The sequence below is a fragment of the Rhinopithecus roxellana genome, chromosome 20 (assembly GCF_007565055.1).
Source record: "Rhinopithecus roxellana isolate Shanxi Qingling chromosome 20, ASM756505v1, whole genome shotgun sequence".
NCBI lineage: Eukaryota > Metazoa > Chordata > Mammalia > Primates > Cercopithecidae > Rhinopithecus > Rhinopithecus roxellana.
The window spans coordinates 75,026,503-75,050,853 of record NC_044568.1 but is presented as its reverse complement, the minus strand read 5'-3'; the positions used below and the strand labels follow the sequence as shown (position 1 = coordinate 75,050,853).

At 39.5% G+C, this 24,351-nt stretch overlaps 1 protein-coding gene across 9 annotated transcripts in view; it reads right to left on the bottom strand.

The window, feature by feature from the left end:
* Window positions 1–24,351, bottom strand: part of RBFOX1 (RNA binding fox-1 homolog 1) — a 380,384-nt gene that overhangs the window by 100,972 nt on the left and 255,061 nt on the right. For 8 of the 9 annotated variants that reach the window (XR_004055484.1, XR_004055485.1, XM_010353868.2 and 5 more), the window contains exons 5-7: window positions 16,177–16,269; window positions 14,399–14,459; window positions 4,477–4,530 (exon numbers count right to left, since the gene is read on the bottom strand). Coding sequence is in view for 7 of the 9 variants with exons in the window: in XM_010353868.2 (XP_010352170.1) it covers window positions 4,477–4,530; window positions 14,399–14,459; window positions 16,177–16,269 (208 nt within the window). In the remaining 2 variants the exon portion in view is untranslated. The remainder of the gene's footprint in view (window positions 1–4,476; window positions 4,531–14,398; window positions 14,460–16,176; window positions 16,270–24,351) is intronic. The other variant, XM_030925448.1, reaches the window with a different exon arrangement.

Here is a 24,351-nt window from a genome sequence, read left to right as displayed (position 1 = left end):
GCTTCCTTTGCAATCCATGTGTGAGGGAGAAGGAATGTTAAAATTTATCAATGCAAATAGTAATTAAAGGTCCTCATTAAGAAGTGCAATGGCTCTTTCTGCCCTCACCCTGAGTTTGCAATAAAAACGTACTCAGGGAGTCAAAACGTTACATACAAAAATCAGTAACTTGCCGGGCGCGGTGGCTCAAGTCTGTAATCCCAGCACTTTGGGAGGCTGAGACGGGCGGATCACGAGGTCAGGAGATCGACACCATCCTGGCTAACACGGTGAAACCCCGTCTCTACTAAAAATACAAAACTAGCCGGGTGAGGTGGCGGGAGCCTGTAGTCCCAGCTACTCGGGAGGCTGAGGCAGGAGAATGGTGTGAACCCGGGAGGCGGAGCTTGCAGTGAGCAGAGATCCGGCCACTGCACTCCAGTCCGGGCGACAGAGCGAGACTCCGCCTCAAAAAAAAAAAAAAAAAAAAAAAAAAAAAAAAAAATCAATAACTTGCCTTTTTTTTTTTTTTTTTTTGACATGAAGTTTTGCTCTTGTCACCCAGGCTGGAGTACAGTGGTACAATCTTGGCTCACTGCAACCTCTGCCTCCCAGGTTCAAGTGATTCTTCTGCCTCAGCCTCCAAAGTAGCTGATATTACAGGTACACGCCACCATGCCCAGCTAGTTCTTTTGTATTTTTAGTAGAAACGGGGTTTCGCCATGTTGGCCAGGCTGGTCTCTAACTCCTAAGACCACTCTCCTCGGCCTCTCAAAGTGCTGGAATTACAGGCGTGAGCCACCACGCCTGGCCAATAACTTGCCATTTTATAATTAAAGGAGAAAGTAAATGGTAGGGACCAGTCTACTAAATTAGGAAAATTACCTTTAGGAGAGATTGAAAATATTGATTTTAATTTACAAAATATGTGAACTTTTCATGCCCCATTCTGAGACAATTGGAGGCTGGGTTGTTAATTCTGCATAAGCTTCAGAAAATCAAATAATTATACTATGGGGATATTATAAAATATGTCATTAACACACAGCCTTATATAGAGAAATGACTAATAAGTCTGGCTTTCTATCTTAAGCAGATACAGAGCTAGACTACTAAAAATACAAAGCAAATCAATGACAAGGTCTTCATTTCAGCTTTGAGGCACACTCAGAATTGCAAGATAAATTCAGGCTATTTTTATAGCTAGGGAAATTTAAAATGTCCCATAAATTCTTAGTCATGGATATGTAGATGCATGACAGTAATAATCACACCTGGATATGGAAATGAATGCACTCTGCATCTACCACTTTGCAGAGGTCCATTCCATAGATGCAGGTGCCTGAAACTTCAGATTTAAGCTAGCCAGACTTTCAGTGTTTGCAGCTTTTCAAATATTTCAAAGGAATTGCTCTGCAATGTTAAAATTACAGCAACATGTCTCCACATTTCTGAATATCATGAACTCTGTCTATCTACATACAAATGTACAGTTGAAAAGGAAAGCGTGTGGATTTTCCAGATAATCTAGATAGTGGCAGCATGAAACACAGATACTCAGATTTCTCAGGTAACACTTGTGAATATGGTGGTGGTGGTGGCAGCTGGAATAATACAGAATGATTATGTTACTTCTTTCATTCCATTGGTTTGCACACAGAGCAGTAGCATGATCATAGGAGACAGTCAATGGAATCATGACCTTTAATATTAAAAAAAAAAAAAATGAACAGGCTGGGTGCATCACTTGAGGTCAGAAGTTCATGAGCAACCTAGCCAACACGGCAAAACCCTGTCTCTACAAAAAAAAAAAAAAAAAAAAAAAAAAAAATACAAAAATTAGCTGGGCATTAGGTAGCAGGCACCTGTAATCCCAGCTACTCGGGAGGCTGAGGCAGGAGAATTGCTTGAACGCAGAAGGCGGAGATTGCAGCGAGCCGAGATGGTGAGATCGTGCCAACCTGGGCAACAAAGCAAAACCGTCTCCAAGAAAGAAACACAACTCACCAGTATCAACTGGTTGTAAAGAACATGAGTTCTGAGATGATCAAAGCCTGATTTCAAAATCTGGCTTCCTCCTGACCTGCTGTGAAATCTCAGAGCAGTAATACCAACTTTTTGTATTTTGATTTCCTCATTTAGAAAATTGCCATGAGGATAAAACACATTAAACTTATGTACAGTGCTTAGAACAGTGCCTGGCCCATAAAAAGTATCCAGTAAATATTAACTTACATTATAACATTTTGTCTTCCTCTAACCTAATGATCTAACTTCTGAGGCTGAGCCCTGAGCTAATCCGAATAGCTGCTCTAATGTTCTAGAAGTCATGTGGATTAATTTATTCTCATATGTATAAATCAGTCCGAACCGTTTCTGTCATCTTAATGTCCTCCTAAATACCCACAGATATGTTTGTGGCTTTGAAAGCACAAGTAATGGAGATAGTTGGTATTTTCTTCCTTACTACACCCAAGGGTAACTGACAACTCCATTGCACAGGATCAGAAAAATGTAAAAACGCATTTCTTCCTCTTCACCACAACGCACGCATCCATACCCTTCCTCCCCACAAGAAGGCTTACTTGTTCTCCACTAGACTATTTTAGACTGAAAATATGCACTTGGATATGCGCATATAGACAGAACTGATAATTCTTTAGTGTAACTACTCCACTCATGGGCAGTGCCTGCTGCAGAGACATAGAAGCTGTTGTCTGACTCCACTCATGGGCAGTGCCTGTTGCAGAGACATAGAAGCTGTTTCTACCATTTGGGGGATTTGATTTCCTTGCAGCTTTGCACAAAGATGTATTCCAGCAATACATGCCATGTTCTGTGTGTTCCCTGAATAAACTACCATGCCCCTGATGCCAGAAATTAACAACCCCTAAATGAACATGCTGAGAACTAAAGGACTGGTACTCTCATCAATGAAGAAAACAATCTCTTCGTCTCATAGTATACTTAGAATTTAGCGGAATATGCGGCTAACTTTTCCTTCCTGGCAAAGCGATTAACATACTCATGTTTATTTACTAAACGTTTACAGGGGCTGGCTACACACCACTCTTCATATATTAACACATTTAATTCTAATAAACACCAATCAGTTTGTTACTATCATCTCCATCTAACAGATGAGGAAACTGAGGCACAGAGAGGTAAAGTAACTTGCCCAGGGTCACACTGCTAGTGAGTAGGGGAAGCAGAATTTGAACCTGAGCTGTGTAGGCATTGTTTCCATGTTCCTCACTCAGCATAGGTGTCTTCTCAGGAGGGTGGGGTTCACAATACGATCATGGAAAGCCTGACGGCTAAGTCTGTTCCCCCATAAGACTGAACACAGCTATTTTGCAGCGTTAGAATCTCTGGACTTAATCCAGGCTCCTGGTAAAACTCACACATGAACAACTCCAAACATCGCCTATGCAAAATCCAGGAATCAGTTATCCTGTTGAGCCTTTCCAGATTTACCACATTTTTTAACTTAAATTATGTCAGACTGGTTGTTGTGCCAGAGTAGCTAAGTTTTCTATGTTCCCTTGTCATCTACAAGGGTCAGTGTTTAGTATCAGGAAAATGACAAAAGTTAGGCAGCCCAGGAAGAAACAAAGCAAGGGGTATGACTTACCGTCAAGAGGTTACTAAGGGTGTGGCTCTAGATCAATGGCTTATTTATTTCTCCTTATTAAAAAGCAAAAACCACATCAAAGACTTCTTTTAAATATCCATGTGGCAAATCTACTTCTAAGGTACTAAGTATTCAATACAGCCTTGTTCAGGAGTAAGGAGACATACAGGCAGTAGTGACGGGGCCAAGCCTAGGACATCAAGATATGACATCTCAGTCGCTACTGCTTCTGGGTTATGCTCTCCCAAAATTTCTGAGAGAATGGAATTGGTGCTTAGGCAGGGAAGAGGTGAGGAGAGAGACATATTCTGGAAGGCAAAGTAGAGAGAAAAGGAATTGCTAAGGGAAATTGATGAATGAACGAAGACAGACAACTTATTTTTTTTTCAGTTATCGAAATAGGCCTTCCCTTGGCAATTCCAAATCACTCCTGCATTATTGGAATAATGAAGCCAACTCAGCTCTCTGCTTTGCCAGGAAAAAGAAAATGCCAACCCCAAATAAAAATGTATGGCTACAACACACATTCAGGCACATTGAAATACACTGGGTGCGAGCAGCTCTCCATTTGTTCAATACACTATTAAACAAAGTCACAATGCTCTTTTAGGGCAAAATCAATGTGAATCGTCCTAAGGAGCACTGGCTCCACGCTGACCCCCCCATCCACGAAACTTACACGATTCCCTTGTAATTTTTCAACTGTTTATAGCACTCTTGATTTTGCCCAAAGAAATCATTCAGAACTTGTTAGGATAGGAATTCACTTGCTTCAGGTTATTTTACAAAACCCATTCATTCTTGGCAGGCAAAGCACATTAAGAAAAGACCGAAAAGACTTCATGCAAAGAGAATCTCTTTACCTGCATAGAATTCGGGACTGTAGACCGCACCCACAACTGGATTCAATTTCCAGCCTTAAAACAAATACACAAAAACGTTATTATCACATTTGATTCAACATCTTATACAATTGCAAATGAATCACAAATCAAATGGGTTAAAGTATCTTATTTTGTATTTTAAAATGTAAAGGAGGTGTTGTTTGGGCAAGCATAAAAATATTTAAAAATCATACATAAGAAAATAGATTCATGCCCTTCTTTGATTTTCTGCCAGTGCAAGTTAATGGAATGGAAACTACTGACCAGCCACAAGTGAATCCTTTGAAAATGACATGGTAATTAATTTTCTACTCTATCAATATTTTTTAGAACTACTCTAATAATTTGAATTTTTTGTCTTCATATATCACTGCTAGATAATCCATCACACCTCTCTGCATTAAGTTCACAAAAATTAGAAAGCTTGCATAAACAAAATTCTTGGCAGCAATATATTCTAACAATTGTCATTCCTAATTATAACCTCAAGATACTAGATAATTCCAAAGTGCTTCATGAATACCAAAGAAAATGATATTTTATCCCCTAGAGATTTATGGTGGAATACATTTTAATGCATTCAGGAGCCGTAAAAAATTTTTAATCAATGCATGATATCTAAGGTAACTTTCAAATAACCTGTATATATGATTAATGGAATCCTGTAATTATCCAAATGTTCTGGATGGAGAGGTTTTTGTAAAATGAATCCTGGCCATTTAGAAATCTTTACTCACAAAAAAGAGCATAGAAGAATATTCACAAATTGGAAAGCACATTACATATATGCTGGGCATTATCTAGGGAACAATTTCCAGAGAACGATCACGTTTTAGGGTTTTGTGATTGTTTCCTGCTCCTGCTGGTTAAGCCTTTATAAAAGCATCCATGCGGGAGCCGGGTGCGGTGACTCACGCCTGTAATCCCAGCACTTTGGGAGACTGAGGCAGGAAGATCATGAGGTCAGGAGTTTGAGACCAGCCTGGCCAACATAGTGAAACCCCATCTCTACTAAAAATACAAAAAATTAGCCAGGCGTGGTGGTGGGCACCTGTAATCCCAGCTACTTGGGAGGCTGAGGCAGGAGAATGGCTTGAACCTGGGAGGCAGAGGTTGCAGTAACCTCAGATCACGCCATTGCACTCCAGCCCAGGTGACAGTGCAAGACTCCATCTCAAAAGAAAGAGAAAAGAAAACTCCATCCAGGCCAGACACGGTGGCTCATGCCTGTAATCCTACCACTTGGAGAGGCCAAGGCAGGCAGATCACTTGAGTGCTAGGAGTTTCCAGAGACCAGCCTGGCCAACATGGCGAAACCTTGACTCTACTAAAAATACAAAGTAGTACCAACTAATCAGGCTGAGGCATGAGAATCGCTTGAACCCGGGAGGCAGAGGTTGCAGTGAGCTGAGATGGTGCCACTGCACTCCAGCCTAGGTGACAGGGCGAGACTCTATCTCAAAAAGAAAAAAAAAAAAACCTTGAAAGACAGAGGAGGGTAAGCTGTATACTCCTTTGCTCTGAGTCCTTGAGCAGAGGCTCAAATAGCAAAGATCCTTTAATAAATGTTTCTGAGAAAAGGCAATGATAAAAGTTTGAAAGTGAAGGAAGATATTTTTGACAGTAAGAACTCTCTGAGGTTAGCAGAGAAGAGAGAGGTGTGATTTTCTGCCCCACCTAAGAATAGACCAGAGGTGTTCCTAATATCCACTAAGGAAAACAGAGGCTCACTAACTCAACAGGCCAGTATGTCTGTTGAAATCCCGAACTTTCTAAAACTTGATAAGAATGTTTTCTAAGAACTTTCAATTCCAACTTGAAGAAGCTAGGTGGCTTACAGCCCCTGGGTTGATCTTAGGATAGTTTCTCAAAGTGTTAACACTTTGATTACCTGGGAGGCATATTTAATTCCTAGGCCCCATTTTTAGAGCGAGAGAAAGAAACATGAAATTCTGAGACCTATTGCCCTACCGGTTTCTGAAATTCCATACTGACACCCTCCTCTCTTGTATTAATCACATCTTGCCTTATAAGAATTTCTATAGTGATGTAAAAATAAATATTAGTTCAGACATTTCAGAATGTGTTTTATGAGTATGGAAATGACTTCAATTTGACCAACTGAAATTCCACTGCTTCCTTTTTTTTTTTAAAAAAAAAGTCCAATTCCTGAGGATATGGAAATTAATGTCTACGTTTCAACTTGGAGTCTAAAAAAAAAAGTACAAAAAACTAGTTGAAAATAAAGCTGCAGACATTTAATGTTCTTTCTAGTTTTTCACAGAAACCTAGAATTTGTGAACTCAATCTATATGGGGTTATGAATAATTATTAAGTGATCACTCTTCGTCTTTCTACTGTTCCCCATCTCATACCCTACTGATGCTTCCTACCTCTTAGTGGTAGTGGAGATGGTGTCTTTTCCATACTGTTCATCTAAGGTTTTGTTTTTTGAATATCCTTACTACCTTAAATACTTTCTTCTGCATATAAGACTTGCTTTTCCTTTTCACTGAAGGTATACTTATCAATGAATTTTGGTGTAGCTCTTAAAGATTATAAATTTGCCAGTGGCCTCTCATTTTTCTAAAAATAAAACAAAAAATTACAGATCTCGCGGAGGCATTTGAGGCTGCCTAGAAATCATGTTTATCTCATCTGCCTACCTACGTATCCATCTATCTACTGACCTTTCTATCTATAAACATACCTATAATATGTCTATCCATCTATAATCTGCTGTTTGTTTCCCTGTCTTTCTGCAAGTTACGAGTTTGCAATCTCTTCATAAAAAAAATAGAAAATAAATGATATTCTCATTCTCCCTTATCAGGAGATCTGTGCTATCTCATGTTTGCAAGTATTAATTGTGAGAAATGTAATTGATAGTCTCCTCTACAAGAAACCAACTGGGAATCTGTGTGCCACAAAATGAAATGCTCTGGTCATCACGGGAACATGAATGCAGATGTCAACCTTCTTCCCATCCTTGATCCCTTCTGAACAAGGCTACCCCACTACCACTGTAGGAAACCAAAGTCCTTTCTGAACTCTACAACGCATGTGAAAACCCAACTTCTAGTCTCCCTCTTCTCCGTCTACTCATGAAACCTGTTACTCAGCAAGTCCTTCTCCCTTCAGCAAATGGCATCTCCATCTACTTGGTTGCTCAAAATAAAATTCATCAATACTTTCTTAATTCCTCTCTTACCCTCATACCCCATGTGCAATCCATTACAAAATCCTGTTGGTTAAAACTTGAAAAGTTCTTCCCTCCTCTTCCATTGCCACCACTGCAGACCAAGGCATTCCCATCTCTGCTTGGACAGATCCAACAGCAGAAATGCCCTAATTCTCACTGTCTCCTCTTCCTCCTCCTTCCCCCCTGTCCATTCTGGTCATGGTGACCAAAGCAATTTTTAAAAACAACATCAGCTTTGTCATCCTGCTACTCAGAATTCAATAGCTCCTTCCCAACTTAAGATCAGCACACATGTCTTACCTTAGTCAAAAAGCACACAATGACTATTAACCAAACTATTTGGTACCATTTCCCTTTGTTTCCCTGTCCCCTTCTCTCCCAGCTACAGTGATACTGGCCATTTTCATCTTTATAAAACCCCCCAAGATCGCCGTATATCAAAGTCTCTTTGTATCCACTTCTCCTTATGCTTGGAGAACTCTCCAGTTCTTCACAAAGTCGACTTGATGTTATTTAGGGCTCTGGAGTCTTTTCAGAACATGCCAGTTAATGTCACTTGCCCACCTCCTCTTAGAGTTACTCTTGGATTCCATGATTCCATTCCCAGTTTTATTTTCTGCATTGCCGTTAATGCTATCTGGATTTAACTTCTTTCTTTGCTTGCTCTTAATTGTCTTTTATAACCATTCTCCCTCTATCAGAATTAACAGTCAAGCAGGCAAGACTCCTGTCCAACATGAATCTCCAGCACCTAAAACACTGTTTGGCAAAGTAAGCATTCCATAAGTATTTACTTGGTTTTTCTGTAAATAAACTAAAGGAATATAGAGTTTTTTCTTAATAGACAAATTTTTTTTTGTTGTTTTTTTGGCTCTGATTATGTCTCCTTCCAATTTTCAAGGACCTGCTTCACATAGGGCTATATATTAAATAAAGAATCCTGTTAGGGGTGACTGTTGTCCCGATTGCTTAGTTGAATTAATTTTTTGATGTAGGCATTTACTGCTATATACTTTTTGATTAGCACAGCTTTTGCTGTATCCCATAGACTTTGGCATGCCATGTTTCCATTGACCCAGTGGACATTCAGGAGCACACTGTTGAATTTCCAAGTATTTGTACAGTTTCCAAAGTTCCTCTTGCTATTGATTTCTAGTTTTATTCTATTATGGTCTAAGAAAATACTTGATATAGTTTAGATTTTTTAAAAATTTGTTGAGACTTGTTTGGTGGCCTGACATGTGGCTTACCCTGGAGAATGTTCCATGTGTTGATGAGAAGATGTACTCTGCAGCTGTTGGATAAGGTATTCTGTAAATGTCTGTTATGTCCATTTGGTCTGGAATCTCACCTCCACTCAGACTTACAGAGCTCATGTAGGCTTATGTAAATGCATGCAGATCACATGCAAATGGACCCACATTCCCTGTGACTCCTTCTCGTACCTGGAAGAGACCCTTGGGATAACCCTACTAGAGATAAGAGCCTGCACTGTCAGGAAGATGAACAAAATGATCCCATTTTTAATTTCTTAGGCAGTTTGTGTATGTCCCCAGGCCTTGCAAATTCAGAGATTTTGATCAAGGACATTAAACTGAACAATGAGGCTTACAACAAAAGGAGAACAGCTGATAAGGCCCACTGGTCCCAGCCTCCCAGGTCCCCTCCAGCCTTGTAACAAGGCAATGGAGCAGAAACCAGACGTTTTGGGGTCTGGCTCTGTATCAGACACACAAGCAGTTTAGACCCCTCTGTGGCCGGGACTCAAGGGGCTACATCCAAACTGGCACTCCCCTCCCCAAATTTAGCTTGTCACAGGTCAAATGTCAGCATTTCTAAAATATGCTGGCTAAGACCTCCAGTGTTAACTGTGACTGCATTGGGTGTTAAAAGACCAAGTCTGAATGTGCACACAAAAAACATCAGCACAGGCTTTCTCTAACGCTTTACTGGGTTACATATCAAAGAAACGCATTCCACAGAGCATCCTTATGTACACTACAGGAGTTACAAAAAACTGCCTGTCAATGCTTTCTAAAGACATATACTAAGGATGCCAGAGACCCGGCAGCTGACACGATACAGGAGGCAACTCTCAAACACCAAACAAAAAGAAGCGGGGTGTGCGTTGGGTACAAAGGTGTTTTGTTTGGGTTCACTCAGTATTCTTTAATGGCGTGTATTTATTGCCAACATTTAAATTCCGTCTAAAATACGGGATTTCTATTTCTCTTGAAACATTGGTAGAAATGATAACTTTAAGCTGAGAATCCCTCATAGACAGACTTATTAGAGGTGGCCAGGGGCTACTGCATTGAACTCCCTACTTAGTCACATGTGCCACTGCTCCCCATCGTGAGCCTGATGCAGAGATCAAATGTTTGAGATCTTTTATATTGTTACTTTGTGGTGGTAGTGCTGTTGATTTTTTCCTTGTAGATAAGTATTTCGCTTTACTTCAGTAAGGAAAAAATAGCCACTCCCAAAAGACTGAGTTTTTCAAAGACTCTTTATTTTACCTGTTCAGCCCCTTTTAGCATCTGAAGAATTGATCCTTAAACTAGGATCTATCAGGGAATTCAACTATCCATGACAATAAAGGAATAATATGATTTAATATTGAGGCTGTGTAATCAAATACTACTGGGCTCTAAATAGTAGTAAAAAAAAAAATCTTTTAGGGCGTTTTGCATGCCTAGCATTGTGTTGAGTACTTGATCTCTCATAATTATCACAAAGAACTATGATGTAGTTCCCATCATTTGTTTAGTTCCCACTAGAGAGCTGGCACATGGAGAGTTTAAACAACTTGCCTACAATTCAACAGCCAGTGAATGGCAGAACTGACACTGGCAACAAAGTCTACCTCTCTCTGGAGTCTTGGATATGTGTGCCCCATTTTCATCCTTCCTAACATGTCTAGGAAAATGAAAAAGCCACGTCTAGCACCCATGCTTCCCCAGTATCCAGGAAATCCTTGTGAATTCAGCTCTCAATCTTGTCATGCAGATCCAACATCTGATCCCCAAAGAATAGAGCAAACCCCAACTCCTCCACGTGGATAGGTGTCCTTAGGAGAAATAGTCCAATCCCCTCTTTGTGGAACCTTTCAATAGAACATCCAGAAACCTACAGCTCATTCTACAGCTTTTCCTTATGTCATTGTTTAAATATCCTGAGAATAGTATCCACACCCTCTATGTTACTAACTATAAACCTCTCTAACAGACAGGTATCCCATCACATTTAGAATTCAGTCTTTTTTATCACTGGAAACTTTGCAGCTGCTAAAACTTTTTCTGGATATGTGATTGAAGTAATGTATGAATGTGATGCTGGCATTGATAACTATGTTTCATCACCTGGAGACGACCTGAAACTTTGATAGCTCTAGTAATTTATAATTTTGCTGAAGTACAATTCCTATGCTTTGCGAGAATGAAATATGAAGCTAATGAGTGAACCTCACCGATGGCTTAATTTTCTCATTACAATGTGACTTTATTGGTCCTGACTTACCCTCTTTTGCCATAACTCTATCCTCCTGCCTATTAAGGGTTTGAAAGGGCCCTATATTTTATCAGTAATATTGTATTGCCACTTAAGGGAATTTATTTGTAGTGGCGATACTCATGAGTTGAAACTTAGGACTACTTTTCTTTGAATACCAAAGTTCTCCATAATCTCCACTACAGAAGCCACAGTCTTTATATAATTAGAATTGACATTTGTGTTTTAAATAATTTTTTTTTTTTTTTTTTTTTTTTTTTTGAGACGGAGTCTCGCTCTCTCGCCCAGGCTGGAGTGCAGTGGCCGAATCTCAGCTTACTGCAAGCTCCACCTCCCAGGTTTACGCCATTCTCCTGCCTCAGCCTCCTGAGTTGTGTTTTAAATAAATTCTACTATGTCTATCCATCACCTCCTTAGGTGCCATACTCAGTATGTGTGACAGGAACAATTCTGAGTTCCCTTTTGCAGGTACACGGATGAGAGACCTGTATGACTTAATCCTGGAAACTGAGTGCATGGCTACCTGGAATGGGACATGGGATGTGCAAGGCAACATCTGGCAGGAACACAAGGTTGCACATTCAACAATTTTTTTGCTGTTGTAGTTGGTTGCCACTTGAATGCATTTCTACAAGAAGACAAAGGGAAAGTGATGCCTGAAAAACACACGCAGGCATGGTCACAAGATTTTGTTACTTCATAATAAAAAGAAAATGCTAGGCCAGAAGTGGTGGCTCATGCCTATAATCCTAGCATTTTTGGAGGCCAAGACAGGCAGATTGCTTGAGCTCAGGAGTTCGAGACCAGCCTGGGCACCGTGGTGAAACTTGATCTCTACAAAAAGTAAAAAACTAGCTGGGCATTGTGGCATGTAGCTGTAGTCCCAGCTACCAGGGAGGATTGCTTGAGCCTGGGAGGCAGAGGTTGCAGTGAGCCAAGATGGTGCCACTGCCCTCCAGCCTGGGTGAAAAAGTGAGACCCTGTCTCAAAAAAAAAAAAAAAAAAAAAAAACTTTATTACTTCATCTTGCCTCAACGTTGCATCTCTAAGGATAATCATGTCCTCTTTACAGGACTTCATTTGTGTCTAGTGCACTTAAAATGCCTCACATAATGCATACCTCATATTCCAGAAAGGCTAGTTATTTATAAACGGGCTTTGAATTGTGTTTAAAAAATCCTACAGGTCTAGTTTTCAGTCCCTGAGCATAAAATTGATCAATAACTCTTTTAAAATAAATATACATGCACATGGCTTCTGGAATAATAGTTGGCTTTTCTTGCTCCAGTTTCTCACTCAGCACACACGAGCAGCTAGTCATATACAGGCTCGCGTGTGCCTGGGCAACCGTGCAACTTTGTAATGGAAGACTATGCCCAACCGTCAGGTTGATGTCACCATGTTTTAAATCTAGCAAGTTTCAGAGTCACTGCTTTTACCCAAGTAGAAAGGCTGTATGACACATAAATCAGAGGTTTGCTTCAGTTCAGCACTGGGCATTAAAAGTCTGGTGTTGAAGATAGTCTATACCATTTAAGGGCATGTCTTGGTTGATAAAGCTGAGAAAAATGGTCAGCAGAATAAGCAATTCTTCTGGTCTTTCAACTTAGAGCCCTATTATATAGATGGTATATCCCTGTTTAATGATGCCCCTTTTAAAATGAAGAGCAAACTGACTGTCAAATTGGTAGTCACTGGCAAAGAAACAGGAAAAACAAAACTAACAAGTGACAATACATTGTTAATCACAATAAAACAAAACAATGACCTAACAATCAGTATTTAGTTCTGATTGAACCCATTTATCTGTTTTGTGTAATATTATGTAACCACTGAAATGAATTAGTCTAATCTGTATATATTAACATTGAAAGAACTCTATATAGATTTATAAAAACCCAATTATCAGGTGTATCATGATATTATTCACATAAAAATGTATACAATACTGTGAATACTACAAATGAACACCTATTACATGCATAGGGATGAATACGCAAAATAAAACTATAGACAGCAATCTGTAATAGTGGCTTCCTGTAATGGGGAGGTAGGAAACCAGGGTGGCAATGGAGTTATTTAAAATATATTTTAGACTTGTCTTTAATGTTTCTTTTAATTTTTTTTTTACTTTTAAAAAGTCTATCTCCTTGTGCAATTAAAACCTTAGAAGTATAAAATTCCATATATCTCCTTTTGATGTAATAAAGTTATATTATATTCATAAACCTGAATCAAAGAAAAAATGTTTGCCAGTCTCACAATTTAACACAACAATTAGCATTTTGGCATGTTATCATTTATCTAAAGTTATGCTATAAACATTTATTTCAATTTTTTAATTATGAGACCCTTTATGGTCTGTATCCTGCTCATTTTAATGGGCATAATATTCTACCACGTGTCTATACTTCAACTTCACTGCTTTAATTTTTGGTACAATTGAAGTATGTGATTAACACAGTGGCAGATTTCTCCCCCATATATCTTAAGAGATACTTATTTTGAGAAGAATTAAAGAATCAAAATGTTTAAACATTTTTAATGTCTCATATGTGAATGCTTTTTAGGAGTTTTCAGAAATTTTATTGATAAGAAGAATAATTGCATGGTCCTGATGGGGTCTGCAATACACAGCAACATCCTCAACTAGCCCAAAATAACACTGAGCAGCCCAGAGAGGAACAAATAACTCACTCACACATTCTGATAACCCTGTGGAATTCAGACATGAGGTATCCTCCAAACCACTTCAAATGCTTCATCTTTCTGGAGAAGACTCAAAGACAGAATAAATAATGGAATTGCACCTCTAGGAATGATTAGTAATCAACGAGGAGATGGTGTTGAAAAGCAAACAAACTAAACCTCCAATTCTCCCCTCAACTTACTGTAATAACCAATTAACTTATCAAACTAATTTCCAAATAATTGCTGCATCTCAGTCCCAAACAAGAGTTATTCTAGAAAGAAGGGAAAACGGGCATACACACTTAACCTGAACACTCCATTTGCCTTTGTTGTGAAAATAATCTTATTGATGTAGGTGGTTCACTGTAGCAGCAGGTCAGTAGTAAAAACAATGTCAATGCCCATCAAACACAGCTTATTGTAATAGTATCTCTGGTTAAGTTACTTGAAGAGTTAGAGGTAGAGAGAATTTCTTGTAAAAGGCCAATCTCTACTTACCATTTGTATAAGGATTGACGGTCTTTTTATTTGTCATTACACGTGCTGTGGCATTATTTACCTATGTACATAGAAAACTCAAATAAGCACATATTCTAGGGCCAGCTCCCAATTCAATTAGTTGCATGCATTATGACCGTGATTACTTATTAAAAAAAGAAAACTGAAAACTAAAATGCATTTTAATTTATAAAAGGCAGTAGGTGCATAACAAAATCATACATTTTTAAAATTACATGTACTTCATAACCATTTAACTTACAAATCATTTCAATAAAGCAATGTCATATCATTAAGAGTTTAATAAAGAGACAGTAAAAGCAAATTAAAAGATACTGCATAATTGAAGATTTAAAAGCATGCGTGTACTCCATGGTAACACAGAAACAATATTTTTTAACATAAAATAAAATTTATATGAAGGAGCATGCAGTGGAGAAGAGAGAATAGACAAGGTACAAGGGAACATAAATGTCAAAAAAAAGGGACAAACAAGTCTTAGCCGTGTGCAACACTTTAAGAGGAAAGAACCATCAGGAAAGCAACATCTAGCATTCAACACTTGGAACAAGAGCCTTTTACATCGCAAGAATTAACAAAATCATTCAAGCTTTAAAGTCACAGCTAACAAAAGGATAAAAGAGAGGGTGCATTGTTTAACACAATATGGAGTTAACAATCTGAGTAAGATGTGCACCGGTCATAACTCAATCCAGTCAGTGCCTCCCAGGCTAGCTTAGAACGTACACTCAATTACAGGCGTACCAATATCCAAAAAAATAGAGCATCAAGAAAACTTAATACAACAAGTCAAAAAAATTCACGTGGTATATATATGTATATAGATATATCAGCACTAAATACGTGAAACGGCAGATGGACTTCACCACTTACCATTCACCACCATCGCCAGCATGGGTTTGTATACAGTTACCATGGTTACTGAGAGTTTGGTGAGGGGCCTAAGCGTTATCGTCGAAGGGGAAAATGAAAGGCAAAATATGCAACATCTTACTCCAAAGACTAAAGCATTTGTAACTGGTATTAAAAAAAAAAAAAAATTTAACAAATATGACCCTGTGACTATGTTGCGGGAGATCCCAGTGGCACAAATAGCAGACTCTGAGTGTCAGTATTTTGGTATTTATGCTTTCAGTGAACAGGGGCCAGATATTGAACAGGAAATCCTGTTTGGTTATTCACTTTGTTATCAAAAGAATACAGAAATTCAAACTGGCTTCTTAAAAAAAAAAAAAAAAATGAGAGGTTTAGTAAAAACCTCTGATTTTTTTTTTCCAAAAAACAAAACACAACAAAACAAAAAATACAATCTTTTTTGCTTTCTCAATTTGGTTTAATTTGCAAACCACTGTGGATCCCTCTTCAACCCTGAAGTGTAAAGAAAAAGAAAAATAAACTGTTCTGTATTTTGTTTGGTTTGCAACACTGTCTATTCTTTGGAACCTATTGCACCCATTGATTATAAAACATAGAAAATAACAAGAACAAAAAAACCCTTTCCGATTAACCTTTCTTTTGTCTCACGTTTGCCATCCACCTTTCAGTGGTAATAAGAGTAACATAATAAAGTAAAATAAAAAAAAAAAGTAAGGCCAGTTTTCCTTTTTATATATAAAAATATATATATATATATATATATAAACAATGAGGGGGAATAGGGTCACATACAAGACGCCAATGATGCATCTGGAACAACGAATGAGCGTGAAGCAGACATTTATAAAAAAGATGAAAAGGAAAATATTTTGAACATGCACCTCGATTTTACGGCCCTCTACCACGGTGCCGTGTAATTTCTCCCTCGCCCTGTCCGCATCGGCACTATTTTCGAAAGTTACGAAACCAAATCCCTGCATGCAGGAGGGAGAAGGGAAAACAACATGCAGATTATTATTTCAGTCAACGACCACTTGGTAATGTTCTCTCGCTTTAATTTCTATTTCTTGTCCTGGCTTCAGTTCTGTAACATGCAAATTAGAAAAATTATAAGAGTACTGAGATGTGCAATAATTAAGCGACAAATGTGAACAAGATACTTTTTTCTGTCACCAGTTAGCTGTAACCCCTGAAGTATTCAAAGAACGATACCAAAAATACCTTTCTAAATGTCACTACAGAAGAAAATAAATCTAACGAAAAGAAAATGAGATCAAAATAAATTTACAGTGTCTTCACAGAGAATAAAATGAAATAACGAGGAAAAGAAAAGGGAACCACTTTTTTGACATGCAAATTAAAAATAAAATAAAATAAAACGTGTGCACGAAATTCAACAATGAATGCCAAAATCCTCTAACATTGCCTACAGAGTCATGCCGTGTGGTTTTAAGAACATCTCTTCTTCATGCAGTTTTAGGGTTATTCAAATTTGTCAATTCTACAGCCTTTACTTCTCAAAAATAAAAGTTAAAAGCCTAAAAAAGGAAAGACCTTTTTTAATAATAAATCTTAAACTCTTCGGTCTAGTAAACAAAAAAGTCACATGAAATGAATAGAAATAAACTTCAGTTGATTAATACAAACAATTCAATGTTTGTGATCATACTTTCCCCACTCTTCAAATTGCATACTTGCTTTTGAATCTGACAATCTTCCATCCTACTTTATTAACCAGAAAGGGGAAGGTGTACCCATATTGTCAAGTTCTGGCATTAGGTCAATATTTACTTTTCATATCAACAGGTAGCAAAGAAACTTTGTTAATAGAATGTAATTTGTAATAATATTCTGGCCACTTCCTCTTTTACTGATAGATAACATATATACCTTTTAATTTACCACAGGTACATTGGCTTTTAATATTTCAACCTCAAAAATCAACCCCGCTAAACTATATTGTCAAAATCCATATTTTGTCTTCACTGACATTGTTCCTAAGTACAGAAAATATGACACATTATTTTTAAAGCCCCTAAAAATATTTGTACATCTTGTTCTGAAATATACACCAACCTTTTGAACAATTTCCATATAAATATCCCCAGCTCTTTCTGATTGTTCACTGTAAACTGGGTGAAATCAAGCAATACGTTGGGGCTCCTTTTAGCATCAAATAATCCGTGTTGGCACCAAGTTAGTTGGGACAGTGTAATACCCAGTTTTACTAAAGAAATGCACAATAATTACAAATACATGGTAGTTACAACCAACTGGTGATAACTCCCAATCCTACATTAGATCTCTATAATAACCTCCAAATTTAAGGCTAAAGAGCTATTGGACACAGGGTGGGGAACATCACACACCAGGGCCTGTCGGGGGTGGGGGCCTGGGGGAGGGAGAGCATTAGTAGAAATGCATAAGGTAAATGACTAGTTGATGGGTGCAGCAAACCAACATGGCACATGTATACCTATGTAACAAACCTGCGCGTTATGCACATGTACTCTGGAACTTAAAGTATAATAAAACAAAAAAGTATTGTCCAATGGGCTGGCTAAGGGAACTTTTCAACAGTCAGGCTCATCAGCCGCAGAGGACAGGGGATATGGATGTATTCCAGTGAGGGTAGATGATTATTTGTCAGGATTCTATAGATAGCTGTACCTCAGAATCCACTACAGATTAGTTCCAAGACACCCTCGCCCCAGATTCCCAAATCCTTGCATATTCAAGTCCCATAGTCACTCCATGGAACGTGAGTATAGAATAAAATCAGCCCTCTGTATATCGTGGAACGTGAGTATAGAACAAAAGCAGCCCTCTATATACGGGTCACACATCCTGGGAATACTGCCTTTGGTTGGAGAAAAAAATTCACGTATAAGTGGACCTGCACAGTTCAAACCCGTGTTCAAGGGTGAACTGTATTGAGAAAAATAACGTTTCTTTAGGGGATTGAACCAAATTACCTTCCATAATCTTTCCCATCGTGAAGGTCTGTGATTAGGATAAGCCTGAATTATCTGATTCATTTAAGACTACTTGCTCTGTAACAGAAGGGTCTTACTTAGTCTTGTGCATGCACTATGCCCATATTGGGTAAGCAAATATAATCGCTAACTATATAGTTCGGAAATGATTGTTTTTCAAAGGGAAAAAAGACAGAATTTAGGGGAATTTCGCTCAATTTGACAGTTCTAACTCTTGGCCAGTATCTATCAAACTTAGCCGCACATCAGAAGGAACTTGGCAGCACATTAAACATTGAGATTCCTGAGCCTTGCTTTGGATCTACTGGATTAGAATCCCAGAGTGGAGTCCAGAAATGTGTTTACTTAAAATGAGTGGCCCAGTGATTTGATTTCCATGACCTCTCATTTCACTATGCGTGATCAAAACCATCAAAAGAAGGTTTTGGGCCAGGCATGGTGGCTCACACCTGTAATCTAAGCACTTTGGAAGGCCAAGGCAGGAGGATCACTTGAGCCCAGGAGTTTGAGACGGGGCTGAGTAACATGGCAAAACCCCATCTCTACCAAAAAAAAAAAAAAAGAAAAGAAAAGAAAAAATCAGCTGGGTGTAATGGTGTGCCCCTGTGATCCCAGTCTGAGCCCAGGAGATTGAAGCTGCAGTGAGCTGTGATCACACCCCTGCATTCCAGCCTAGGTGACAGAGCAAGACCTTGTCTCCCAAAAAAAAAAAAAAAAAAAAAAAAAAAAAAAATAACCCAGGTGTGACAGCCTACACCTATTGTTTCAGCTATTTGGGAGGCTGAGGTGGGAACATTCTTTTGCTTGAGCCCGGGAGGTTGCGGCTGCAGTGAGCTGTGACTGTTCCCCTGTACTGCAGCCTCGGTGAGACCCTGTCTCAAAAACAGCAGGTTTTCATTCTTTGAAATAAGTAGAATTTTGTATTGCTGATTTCTATAGATTCTCGACTGTAGATTTTGACTCAGTTACTTGGAGCTTACACGTAGAGGTACAGCTAAAAATCGCATGTTCCAGGCTTCTTGGCAACGTTCTCTTCCTCCCTGAGGGGCCTAACTTCCTAGCAACTATAGCCATGCCACATATTCCAAAAGGAATCAGAGAAACGAGGGCTTTGGATTTATATTCTCTCTAGGCAAGACAAGAAAATCCATAGCCCCACTGGTATAGCTGGAGGGTAAGGTGATGTCATTTCTGCTGATGGGAACTAGCAGTCATCACTACCACAGCACCGGGAAGAACATAGCCAGGTGAGGCTGAACACTCATCCACCTGTCCAACATTATCCTCCAGAATCTTGCTCTCATGCTTCATGTCTGAACCCAAGGCACACCTACTGCCCTGAAATCAGCATCATGTATGTTTAGGAGAGACAAAGGCAGAAAGAGAAATACATTTTGAATCCCAAGGAAGGGGCACGAACTGAAAAGGAAATAGCCTAATCTATTCTCAAGTTCTCACTTTTTAAGCGAAGAGAATATACTAATTCTTTTATTATTATTCTCATTATATTCTAATCTATTCTCAAGTTCTCACTTTTTAAGCGAAGAGAATATACTAATTATTTTATTATTATTCTCATTATATTCTACGAAACTTCTTTCTGTCTTGTCAGCTACTTGGTACTCCTCATTTAGAGCTGAGATTTCCCAAAGTTGGGTGCAGAAAGAACTTGCTCCAGACAGTCGTCAAAATGCCAAACAGACTTTCCTACCTGTTCCGTTGGACAATTCTACCTCCCATCCAGAAAAGAAGTGGCACGGCCTCCCTGGGTTAGCAGGTTATCAAAATTCTCACCTGGGGGTTGCAATGTAACCAGAAAGACCTCACCTGGTCCTCTCCATGAGCACGGAACCTTCCCTATGAAGCACAGGTGCCAGGCAACTTTGAGAACAGGTGCTAACGTTGTTTTTTCTGACCTGCCTCATGGTCGGGATTCTAACTCAAGGAAACAGCAATTTGCAGTTTTTAAAAAGATGATGAATATTTTTACCTCTGCCTTAAAAAGGAGAACAAAACAAGCACATTCTGAGCCTGGCTTGCTGGGCATAGGGCTGAGTGTGATGCTGATGTGTAACTGCTTAAATAATCAAGACTGCAAGAAAGGGGTACAGAGAAGGGGAGTCAGAGACACATCTTCCCAGTGTTTACCTTTAATGCTACTGAAGAAAAGAAATCGGTGGTCTGTGCCCTGCTGTGAACAGGTACAATCAGTAGGGCAGATAACGGGGGCCTTAAGAGGATTGCCAGACCGGCGTGACTTGCTTACTTTAAAATATTTTTGCAAATCATACATTCTGATCCTTCTGTATCCTAGTTATTGTTCTTTTTTCATCTTTTGTATTTTTAGGCAATATCTTCCTTTTTTGCATTCATGGAAATATACCATTTTAGATCTTAAAGGTTTAAAGCACGCTGGATGGATGAATGTATGGATTTTTCATCTTAGATGAAAAAATCCAGTCCTCTAGTTTCTGGTGCAGGGAAATCATATTCAGAAGAGGGGGGAGCTGTTGAAGAGTATCTGAAGAATCATTTTCTGATGGGACTCTGAGCCCTCTCGTCTCCCTTTTACTCCAATGACTTTTGTACATGCAACTCCTCCTGCCTGCAAGACATCCCTCTTTCCCCTCTCTGGGAAATTCTTACGCATCTCTCACTCTCAGCTTACGTGTTCCTTCTTTCCAGTAAGCCTTCTCACAATATCCGTCTGTCTGTTCAGACTCTCAGCGGCCTCTCACATCACCATAGAACAACATAGGCTACTGCAGTCACTCAGCTTCCTAGTCCATCTCTCCTGCTACTCAGGAAAGCCCATGAAGACAGGAAATATTTCTGCCTTACTAATGGTTGGCTCTCATGAAATGCAACACTTACTGATATCTACTGAATCAAAGATCAAAGTGTAGATTTTTGTTTTTTTCTTTGAGACAGAACTTCACTCTTCTTGCACAGGCTGTAGTGCAATGGCTCGATCTCGGCTCACCGCAACCTCTGTCTCCTGGGTTCAAGCAATTCTCCTGCCTCAGCCTCCTGAGTAGCTGGGATTACAAGCATGTGCCACCACACCCGGATAATTTTGTATTTTTAGGTGACACAGTCTTGCTATTCATCCGTACATTAAATACTTGAGTTACACATTTCCAAGATAATATACTTACTGTCTGTGCATGTATCTTGTTGGTTGGTTGGTTGTTTTGAGACAAGGTCTCACACTGTCACCCAAGCTGGAGTGCAGTGGTGCAGTCATAACGCACTAAAGCCTTGACCTCCTGGGATCAAGCAATCCTCCTGCCTCAACCTCCCTAGACTACAAGTGTGTATCACCATGCCCACCTAATTTTTAATCATTTTGTGGAGATGGGGGTCTCACTGTTGTCCAGACTGGTCTTGAACTCCTGGCTTCAGACAATACTCCCACCTCAGCTTCCTAAAGGGCTGGAATGCGCATCCAGCCCTTAAGTACATATGGGTTTCCATGTCCGCATACACATACGCACACACCCAGCACACACAGCCTTCAGCACTGAGTGGCCTGCCTGAAGAACTGCTCTAGAGAATGAAAGGCAAGAAGGTGAGTTCCTGGCTCGTAAGGGCCCACTCATTTTCTGGCTGTCTGTCCAGCACCAAATGATGAAAATGAGGGCATAGCGATGGTTCAGGTTTCTGAACCATTAAAATGGAAATGTTCATCTAAATAAGGCCCTTTCCCATAAAGGATAATGTCAAGTATGAAAAATATCCCTGTGAGCTGCTGCCCCCATTTAGCAGTTCCAACTGGACTGTCTCAGTGCCATTCCAGCAGTACCTAAACAGTCAGCTCCAACACCTGCAAGACAAGCTCTTTCAGAGGGCGCATACCCACTGAGAGAGGCTATTTTGGATGTTTCCTAAACCAAAAGAATAAAGACCAAAAAAAGGCAGCTTCACCAAGTCAGGATCTGGATGCAGCAAACTTAAATGGTCTTTTTCCTGAAGCCCCCAGAGATAGACTAATCGTGGGAATGACGGAAGATGTCTTAAAAATAGTATCGCCATTGTACTTTCAAAATAGCAAATGATATTCTTCTAATGTCCCAAAACAGCTCTCAGAAGGAATTAAATAGCTTTCTTCAACTGGCAAAAGTTACAAAACAAAATATAAATTAAACATATTAAAAAATAAAACCAAACACATCTTTGAAGGCAGTGCTGCTATAGACAGACTGAGAGTCAGAACAAAGTTGGTCAACATTCAGGTCATCTACAATTTTGCCAAGAATACAGAAGGCCCGAGTGAACAGGATTAGGCTAGGCACATTTTTCTCTCAATGCACTTTGCTTTGCAGTTATAGAGATAATCCCCATAATAATTTTCATACAAGAAGCAGGAAGAGAGTTAAGTTCGAGAATGATTGTAAAATATCTGAAGCTATGGAAAAATGACAAGGTCCCTGAAGGAACAGAATCATAAAGTGTAATGGATTCTGTTTTGCTTTTGTTTTTACTCATCTGACAGATTACAACATCACTTTGGCTGTGGAGGAGAAAATACTGTGGTTTTCTTTCCTTGATGCGATCAACATCATCCTACCTAATTAATACTAAATCAACTTAGGAGGGAAGAAAACTGTCCAAAAAAAATTTCAAAGGTTTGTTTTATGGGGCAAAGGTGGGTATATATACCCAAAAGAACTGGCACTGTGGCCTGTGACACTTCAAAGAAAGCTAGCACCACTTAGTGACCCTTCATGATACTGACTTGCCCCAAATTGCCAGTGTAATGAGAGTCAATGGGCTGAAACCATTATCTCTCAACGTTTGCATTCATAGTCTGAGGATGCAAGGAGAAGGGAACTTAAAATTCCTAACAGCCTGGGGAGTGGCAGCCAGGAGACCTGGCAGAGCTATTGAAAGCATTCACTTTCTGGTTACCAAGATCCATATCTTTTTTGTTCTCCATCATTTCTCCCTGTTAACCCCCTGTGTCTGCTGATAGGCCTCATGTGGTGGTTTCCTCAATTGGGGATTTTCAAATTGGGGATTTTCATGGGGTTCCTGAGTGTTCTGTGGGTGCAGGTAGTAAGAGGACACTTGAAGAACAGCAGCAACAACCAAAGCCCAACACTAGTAAGCACCACTGCCTGTTACACTCACAGGGAAGGCTTGGCATGGGTCTAAAAGGAGAGACACAGCGTTGATCATTTTAAGGACAGGCCTGCAAGTGTGGTTAAAACACAGGTTGCCAAGCACTAACTTGAGAGTTTCAGATTCAACAGGTCAGGGCTGGAGCCTGAGGACTTGCATTTCTAATCAGTTCCTAGGTGATGCTGATGTTCCTGGTCTGGGACCACCCTTGGTTAACCACTGATAGAGAGGCGGCTTTAGAAGTGTTTGTGTTTTTTTCTTCTCCCAACATATTTCTTTTGTTTGTTTTTGAGACAGGGTCTTGCTGTCACTCAGGCTGGGGTGCAGTGGTGCAATCTCGGCTCACTGCAACCACCACCTCACGGGTGCAAGCCTCCCAAGTAGCTGGGACTACAGGTGCATGCCACCACACCCAGCTAAGTTTTGTATTTTTAGTAGAGATGAGGTTTCACCATGTTACCCAGGCTGGTCTTGAGCACCTGACCTCAGGTGATCCACCCACCTCAGCCTCCCAAGTACTGGGATTACAGGCATGAGCCACCGCACCCAGCCTGTATTTCTGTTTTGAAACAGAACCTCTCCTGATCCCAAACCTCCCCATAGAGCCCCTGACTTTGATTAGAGTTAGGGAATCCATTTAAAAATTGGTTGCCTTGAAAAAACAAACTCAAAGCAATGGCAAATCGCAAAATGTGGATTGGTAAACATAGTAATGCATAAAATTACATTCAAAAGGTTGGTGTATATGAGATTTTTCTCCCCTACAACCCAGGAAAATAACTGCACTTTATTAATACAGAATAATCACATATTTACCTGCTCATGAGACTATCAACTCACTTTTTAATATAAAGAACATAATTATCACTGAAAAACAAAAATGTAGCAACATCATTATTTTTTTAAGCATGGATAATTTTCCTCTGGAAACTTGAT